Below are 9,052 nucleotides of genomic sequence, written 5' to 3' on the forward strand. Positions count from 1 at the left end.
TGGCCTTGAACTCACAGAGATCCGCCTGTCTCTGCCTCCCAAGTGTTGGGATTAAAGGTGTGCGCCACCACCGCCCGGCTGAACTTTCAATTAGAATAAACATATTCTAACTAAAATCTTTCTGTCATATTCTTAGTCTGAAAAATAGAGAGGAGGAATGTGTAAGGACAAACATTTCAGCTCACTGAGCTGAGGTGTCTAGCACATACCCTGTTTCCCACGTTTGGCTTCTCACCCTGATTTCTTCAAATGGCAGGGCCAGGCCTGCTTTAGGTGATGCTTTATGCTTCTGTAGTTAACTTGAGAGCAAGAAGAATACATATAGAAGGACTTAAATAAAAACATAAGATCAGGTTGAGAATTTATTTTATGTTTTGGCTTTTTGAGGCAGGGTTTGATGCCTTTCCTGGAACTAGCTCTTGTAGACCAGGCTAGCCTCAAACTCACAGAGATCCACTTGCCTCTGCCTCTCAACTGCTGGGATTAAAGGCGGGCACCACCGCCACCCAACTCCAGATTGAGTGTTTTTAAAATAACTGCACTGTGGTATAATTAGCACAAATTCAATTGGACACATTTAATATGCGTACTTAATAAAGCTTGACATATTGATGAAAAAATTATTCTAACCCAGAAAATGAAGAAAAATAAGAAATTTTTGCAAACACACACATCCAATAAAATCACTTTTTGAAAATATACAAAGAGTGGCTACAACACCACAGGAAAACAAACCAACTTTGAAGCAGAGTAAATATTTAAATCGTTACTGTATCAAAAATAAACAAAATACAGAAAAGTACAGCTCAATCATGCCACAGGACATGTGCTCACCTATGTTCATAGCAGCTTTGTTTGTCATAGCCAGAACCTGGATACAACCTAAATGCCCCTTGACAGAAGAATGGATAAGTAAAATGTGATACAATGGCGTACTACACACACACAAAAAAAAATAATAATGACATCTTGAATTTTGCAGGAAAATGGATGGAGCTAGAAAACATTATTTTGAGTGAGGTAATCCAGACACAGAAAGACAATTATCACATGTACTCACTCATAGGTGGTTTCTAAACATAAAACAAAGAAAGCCAGCCTACAAACCACAGTCCCAGAGAACTTAGACAACAATGAGGACACTAAGAGAGACTTACATAGACCTAATCTACATGGGAAGTAGAAAAAGAAAAAAATCTCCTGAGCAAATTGGAAGCATGGGGACCTTAGGGGAAGGTTGAAGGGAGGTGGGTAGAGGCAGGGAGGGGAGCATAGAAAAATGTAGTGCTCAATAAAAATCAATTAAAAAATGCTAAAAAAAAGTGTTCAATGACCTCAGTAATGAAGGAAATGCAGACTTGTCTTTGAAAAGGTCACTTGGTTCCCAGAGAAGCTGCCCAAACAGTAAAATAGTTGTTGCTATAGAATTAAGTGAAGCCCAAAAGTGGCTGCATTAAGAAGCCATATGAGCCAGGCCTTCGCACTGTCATTTTTTAGAATAAACTATAAGAAACAGCTGGTAAATTTTTGGCTTGTTCATTTGAACAGGTTGGTGGAACTATCCACATACATTGTGCAAACAGGAACAGAGCCAGTTCAGGTATTTATGGTAAACAGTGTAATGTCCTATCACCTAACCTGCTTAGCAATAGGCTGTGTTCTCAGCTCATCTTCTATATGTGCTGTAGAATGGAGGATGGCTGTTGGGTAGGAAAATGGGGATCACCTTGACAAAGTCCTGGCTCTCTGAGCTGCAGAAAATGTCATTTCATTGGGGCCTACATCCACAAAGCACGGAGAATCTCAAGGTGAAGGGGAAATTCACAGATCTCCCTCTAACTCCTCTATTAGAACCTTCCAAGTATTCTGTCCTTCTTGTGCATTCTTGTGGTGCACTGAGCTGGAACTAACTATAGACAAAGCTCTCCACATTCCCACCACCCCATCCAGTTCCTGTCTCCCTACTTATGCTAGCACTGTATTGAGGTTGATGTGGCCCCAGGAAGCCAAAATATCCTTTAAGATCTTATTAAATGATCCTCTGTCCAGCTTTTCCACATCGATTCTATAGCCTGCTGAAGGAGGTGAATGAGAACACTCGCCTCTTTGTTTTTCTAACTCATTAGTGAATCTAACCACACTTAGGTTCCTTTTCCATTCCGGTCTGGTTCTTACATTCTTAGAAAGAACTACGGGATCTTTAAATTCATTGTGTTTGTGTTGAGAGCGAGCCAGACTGTCATGTTTCATTGATACTCTGAGTAGGTCTCAAACAGAGTGCATCTAGGGATTGCATTTCGCCTATCCCCTGTATCTTTTCACAGTTTAGCATATTCTGGTCTGCATTTTGCTCTCTGTGTACATATAAAAGAAAATAAAATACAACATTCAGATGCCTTTGTCTCAAAACTCTGTTATTTCAGTGGGTTTTTCTTTAAGTGGGGGGGGTCTTCATTTGCAACCAGCGTGGTGCTTGTTAAGGAAACCAATCTGAATGTCTCATTGTCCTTCTCTTTTCTTTCCTCCCAGTTTGAGAGAGAGTGCAGTTGCCAAGGTTTTTTTTTTTTCCTGAACCTGAAAGACCCTCTCTCTCTCTAGTCCCCTGGTCTCAGGCCACACTGACTTCCTAGGGAGCATTCTCAGGCATCCGGACTGTGGTGTGTGCACTGGGAGGAACTTGACCTACTCCAATAACCCAGTGGCCTGAGCAAATCACAAGAAGGAATGGTGCCATCTGCCCAGCCCCTCCTCCGTGACGGCCTACTGGAAAGAGGGACAAGTTAGCAATTCAAATAATTGGCTTTTTGCCTGCTTCTTTTCCAAATAAGAAGGCAGGGATTGCTGCTGAGGTGCAAAGGGTTTTTGTGGATTACAGTGGTGGTAAAGACCTGAGTTCCTCCAGCTCCTACCTATTTTCGGCTGACCAGAAGGGCGAGGATGGTGGATGCTTTCTGTGCCACCTGGAAGCTGACAGACAGTCAGAATTTTGATGAATACATGAAGGCTTTGGGTAGGTAAAAAAATAAGACGTGCTGTTCTCTTTTTAGTTCTGTATTTTGGTTCTTAGAAATTAATTTGCTGTGGTTCTGAGAGACAGGCTGAGCACATTGTCATAATATGCTAGACTATGCAGAGCCCACTTAAATGAATTTTTAATGTGGCATTTTCTTAACTTCTTGCCCAGGACCAGATAAAGGAATGATTGGATGTTCAAATGTGAAGCTTCTGTTATGTTTGTATGTGTGTGCGTGTGCGCGCGCTTGTGTGTGTTTGTGTTGGGGGGGGGGTGTTCTGTTTTCCTTTGTTTGTGCTCAGCTGTTCCATGGCTACTAGACTAATCTTCAATCAGGTTTGAACGGAACCTACACTTTAGAATTCTGGATTCTCAGAGTGGCAAGCAGATCGTTGCTTTATGAACTGTTTTGGAAGTCGCTGTTCCTGCACTGGCTACTCTTGCTGTTTCAGGTGTTGGCTTTGCCACCAGGCAAGTGGGAAATGTGACCAAACCAACGGTGATAATCAGTCAGGAAGGAGGCAAAGTGGTGATCAGGACCCAGTGCACCTTCAAGAACACAGAGATCAGTTTCCAGCTGGGAGAAGAGTTTGAGGAAACCAGCATAGATGACAGGAACTGTAAGGTAAGAAGCCACTGTTCCAGGGTGAGGATGTGGAAGCGGGCTGAAGATGCTCAATCCCTCTGTTGCATAGATGTGGAGAGGGGGAAGATTTCAGAATTTTCATTCAGGGTGAGGGAAGCAGAGTTAACACTCCAGTGTACACAAGTTGTAGTCTAGACACCGAGTAATTTTCACAGCCAAACTCCCAGTCTCTTTTTCCCTTGTCCAACAATTTTTACATTTTATAGCAACCTTTACCTAGTAAGTGTTGAACAGAAAGACCGTGCCATGTGTCTTCCCTCTAATCACCTCAGATTGATCAGTCTCACACTAAAGCTTTGCTTCAACAAGAAGTGTGAGTCGTTTTTTTTCTTTTCTTTTCTTTTTTTTTGTAACTGGTTGTATACATTTCAGCCAAATTATAAATGGCCACATTTGTGGATCACAGTGACTCTCAAAGCATAGAGGATGAAGTGCCACTAGAACAGTCATGGTGACTCACTCAACTACAGCACTCCCCAAAGTCCTGCCGTTCCCCGTCTGTGGGAAATCAACTTCTATCTCTTAATCACCCACATTTTTGTTGTTGGCCTCAGTCTGTTGTTCGGCTGGATGGAGACAAACTTATCCATGTTCAGAAATGGGACGGCAAAGAAACGGACTGTGTAAGAGAAATTAAGGATGGCAAAATGGTTGTGGTAAGTACTAGCAGTTCTTCATTTCTGCCCATGCCCCCTTCTACCCTTCTTTCTTTCTTCCTTTCCTCTTGCCCCCCCTTTCCAAGCTTCTCTCCTTTTGCTCCCTCCCTTCTTTCTATAACATTGTGTGCCTGTCAAAGTCCCTTACTAGCGTGTAAAACAGGAGGAATGAAAAGAACAGGACAGTTGTTGGCTTGGCTGATGTGTACTTTTGAAATTATCCTCCAATTTATCCAGAAGTGTGTGTCAAGAATTGTCATTGTAGGATTGCTATGCATCTTCAACCTTCCCCTCAAACTTAAATGTAAAATATTGTGCAGGAGAATATATGAAGATAGCTGATATTAAACCGTAAAGTAACTGAACCTCAGAGAAGTTACTTATTAGATATGGTCATAAGAACATATTAAACATTTTATATTCCAGTTTATAGAAGTTCAGTGTAAATAATTTAGAGTTTAAGAAAAGATAAAGCTTTAATTTCTTCTAAAACTGTTTGATGTTACTTCCTTGCATTTTTTTTTAATGAATCAGTGGAATCTTAAACATGTGTTCAATGATAGCTAGGCATCCAAATGTTATAAAATAGAAAAAACAATTTTATAAATAATTTCTCTAGTTGTAGAAGCCTTTAGCTAGGCTTATAGGGGCCATTTTTACATTTTTGTTTTATTTAATTAACACTTTTTTATTTATTTTACATACCGATCACAATTTCCCTTCCCTTCTCTCTTCCCATTCCACCCCTCTTGTCCCCCCCATTTCTCCCATCTACCTCTCCCCCTCCCCCTCCCCTTCTTCATCCATCTCCCTTCAGAAAGAGGCAGGCCTTTCAAGGGCTTGAACAAAGCATGGTACATCAAGTTGAGGCCCAACTGAGCTCCTCCCCCTGCGTAAAGTCTAGGCTAGGTGATCCAGCATGGGGAACAGGTTGCTAAAAGTCAGCTAAGCACCAGGGACAGGTCCTGATCTCACTGCTAGGAGTCTTACAGACCAGGCTTCACATCTGTCACATACATGCAGAGGGCCTAGTTCGGTCCCATGCAGGTTCCCTAATTGTTGGTTCAGAGACCATGAGCATCCACGAGCTCAGGTCAGTTGTCTATACAGACCATTTTTATTTATTTATTTATTAAAGATTTCTGTCTCTTCCCCGCCACTGCCTCCCATTTCCCTCCCCCTCCCCCAATTAAGTCTCCCCCCAGCCCGAAAAGCAATCAGGGTTCCCTGTCCTGTGGGAAGTCCAAGGAACCCCCACCTCCATCCAGGTCTAGTAAGTTGAGCATCCAAACTGCCTAGGCTCCCACAAAGCCAGTGTGTTAAGCTGACTCATTGCTTTTGGAGATGTCTGGAGTTCCGTTACAAATTCCTGCTAAGATAAGATCTGAAAATGCCTTTGCTACTGCTTTTCCAAAACAGATTACCCACTTCTTTAATAATACAGTCAGAATTATTCTGAACTGAAACGTACTTACTTCTTCTCACATGTGTAAGGCTGGGGGAGAAGAAGGCAGGGCTTTTTCTTGAATCATCAACTAAGAGTTTATTTCTAACAATAACCCTGAAGCTATTTTTTTTTTTTATGATGCCACCTCCGTTTCTTTTCTGTCTATAGACAGATGGAGCAAGCTCAACTTTGGGAACTATGATTGTGATCAGGCGTGACTGAATTCTGAAATGGAGATGAAAGCAAAGACATGCTGTGTTCTGAGGATCACATCAGAGCTTGAAAGTCATGGGCACACACCTTAATATTTTAGAGTGATTTTACAGTAATTCTTCAAGTTCAGAGTTAGAGGGTCAACATTCGGCACTATTGCCATGTAACCACCTGGGTTTGGTTTACAGGGGTGAAACATGGCAAAGTACAGAAAACACTGTACGGATGTGTTGCTAATTTTTAAAATAAACCATTACAGATACCATGAGCTCAAATAACTGTATTTTCTGAAGAAGTCAACCGAGATTATAGATTGAAGACTGTTATGAAAATTTATCATAAATCTAATTCCCTTTCAAAGCCAACAGTTGAGGCCCCAGTGAAACACCAGCATGTGCCTTCCTTGCACCCAATTTGTTCTGGTTCCCTTAATAATTTCACACAAAAGGAAATTTGAAACCTGCAATTTCAATTGCAAACTCAGTTTCTGCTCTCTTTCCGTTTTCAAAAACCAGAACAATGTGAAAATGTGTTTTACTTATTAAACACTTGTGATTTTGTTTGTTTGAAAGAAAGAGTATATATGCATTGTTTAATGGTTGTAAATGTCTTCATTCTTCAGGCTTAATATTGAGATCATATACATGATAATGTTAAAAACTTCAGCCATGAATGTTCCTGGGTGAAAGGACTAAATTATCTTTTAACTATTTCAGACTCTTACTTTTGGCGATGTTGTTGCGGTACGCTGTTATGAAAAGGCATAGAGAAGATGACGGTTCTCTGGAAGTTCAGTTTGCTGGAGTCTCAGAGTTCGCCATCTACTGTAGCTCTGGTCACTCATTAGACATTAGACGGTCATCTTTGGTGTGGAAGCAGAAAATTATAACTTAAAGATGTGCTACTCTAAGCAGCTCATAGAATTTTAATATGCAATCTACCGTGTTTTATAATTTGCTACAATTTTATAATAACTTTTTATAAAGATGGGAACACACATTGTTATTTCCTTTGGAATACAAACCCAATTGGAATAAAAAGTATACACACATAAAAAGTTGGTTGTTGTTTTTAATGTCATAAGTCCATATAGGAACTATTAGAGAGTTTTCAATGACATATTTGTGTTCTTATAGCATAAACTAAGGATGGAAATGTAATACCTTGTATAAAATATTCATTCATAGAATAACTGGGTAACCCAGAAAACGTGGAGATGCCACATTTTTTTGACCTTGACCAAGAAATTTGAATCAATAAATCTGGTCAGGACCTAAGAAAATTGGTCACAATGAGTTGGACTACAGAAATGACCATTTGCTATTAAGAAACGGTCCAAAGGGGGAAAAATAATAGGCTTTAAAATGTGATAAAAATAAACATAATTCAGTTCCATGCAATCACAACATCATTTATCAAAGTTTTAAAGTAAAGACAATTAGGAAAAGAAGCTGATATCATCTTCCATTCCTAGCATGAATCCCCAGACACCTCACTGCGCTGGACTTTACTAAGTCAAGAATGTTGAGATGAAGTTAACACAGAGAATCCACGCAAGTGATCAGATTTCTCTTTTTCCTGGGGGTGGATAGAAGAGACAATGGCAACAGACCAAACCAAAACAAATACCTCTTATAGCTGTGTTGCATTTGTGATACGAAGAAATGAAACTATGTTTTGTTTCTTGTTAAATGTTCTTTAGTCGTTTTTCTCAACCCATGATATGAGACAAGGCAGGGAATATTGTATGTATTCTACCAATGGGGTAAACTAAGGGTTAAAGCTGCCTGGCTAAGTTCTCGTGAGTAGCAGATAATACTGAGAATGGCAAGGCTCAGTGTTTCCCTTTATAGCCGCTTGGAGCTCAGCATCTCAGCCAAGTTTCCTTCTAAAACAAAACTGCAATATTTTATTGTGATTATTCCCGAGGCAGCATTTCCTCTGTTGGCTTTAGTACATAAGTGTCTACATGGGGCATATCTTTTTCGGGGAAATAAATAATGCTCAGTTAATGCAACCTTGTGGTTTCCTTACATTATTATAAGTGATCTGAAGGTCAAAATATAAAATGCGAGAAATTATCCTATAATTTATGTAGTTCACTACACTGATGCTGCTACCTGATTCCTATATGACAGGCTCAATGTTCCTTACCCAAAATACTTGGGACCAAAAGGGTTTTGCATTATGGGATATACATGTACATTACAAGGTATCTTAGAAATATGATCTAAACACAAAATTCATTTATGTTTCATTTGCACCCTTTTCACGTACTTGGAAACAATTTTGAAAAATATTACAATGCACTTGAATTTTGGCTAGAATCTGCAAGTAAAGTTTGGAATTGAATCACCCCTTTGTGTCATGTGAGTTGAGGACTTCGGAGAAATTTCCAATTTCTATATTAAAGGTACTTAATGCGCACTTTAGAATACTATAAATCTGAGTGTGTGTATTGCACATATTTGTGTGTATTTGTGTGAGTGCCTGCATGTAAGAGCACATGGGTGCCCACGGAGGCCAGAAGAGTGTGTCGGATATCTTGGAGCTAGAGTGGTTGTGAGCCACCAGTCTTGAGCATTGGGAATGAAATTCTGGTTCTCTGAAAGAGTATAAGTGCCCTTAAACATTGAGCTATCTCTCTAGCCACTCAACATGCACTTTAATATAGCACACAAAAATACAAAATTGAACATTTAAATATACAAATATTACTGTTAAAGTAAGATTATCTACTAAAGGCATTGGTCCTACAAAGTCCATTCTTTTTAAAAAATTAAGAACAGGACCTTGTCTCCACTGTAGACACTTGCTTTGGAAGCATGGACTCTGACCTGATGAACTAAGGGTGGGATTTCTCTTCAGATCATTGCAATACAACAAAAACACAGCCTACTGATATTCATTTCCAAAACATTAAAGAATAGAACAGTGTTTGGGGGGTCCGAGTGGGAAATGACATCACAATGGGATAAAAATAATTGAGAGCTGCAGTGGTAGAGTATGTATATATTTATAGAAATAGTATTAATAGATAGTTCTATTTCTTAAATTTTAAGAAGTAGTTGGAACCT

The 9,052-nt window shown here is 39.7% G+C and overlaps 1 protein-coding gene across 1 annotated transcript; it reads left to right on the forward strand.

Annotated features, from left to right (window-relative positions):
- The first annotated feature begins 2,826 nt into the window (after nt 1–2,826).
- Fabp7 (fatty acid binding protein 7) lies at nt 2,827–7,032 on the forward strand. Its single transcript, XM_075959251.1, has 4 exons — nt 2,827–3,010; nt 3,466–3,638; nt 4,214–4,315; nt 6,692–7,032. Exons 1-4 carry the CDS (start codon nt 2,938–2,940, stop codon nt 6,740–6,742), a joined length of 399 nt encoding a protein of 132 aa, XP_075815366.1. The 5' UTR covers nt 2,827–2,937; the 3' UTR covers nt 6,743–7,032.
- The last annotated feature ends 2,020 nt before the right edge of the window (nt 7,033–9,052 follow it).

Source organism: Microtus pennsylvanicus, chromosome 1 (assembly GCF_037038515.1).
Source record: "Microtus pennsylvanicus isolate mMicPen1 chromosome 1, mMicPen1.hap1, whole genome shotgun sequence".
In the NCBI taxonomy this organism is placed as follows: domain Eukaryota; kingdom Metazoa; phylum Chordata; class Mammalia; order Rodentia; family Cricetidae; genus Microtus; species Microtus pennsylvanicus.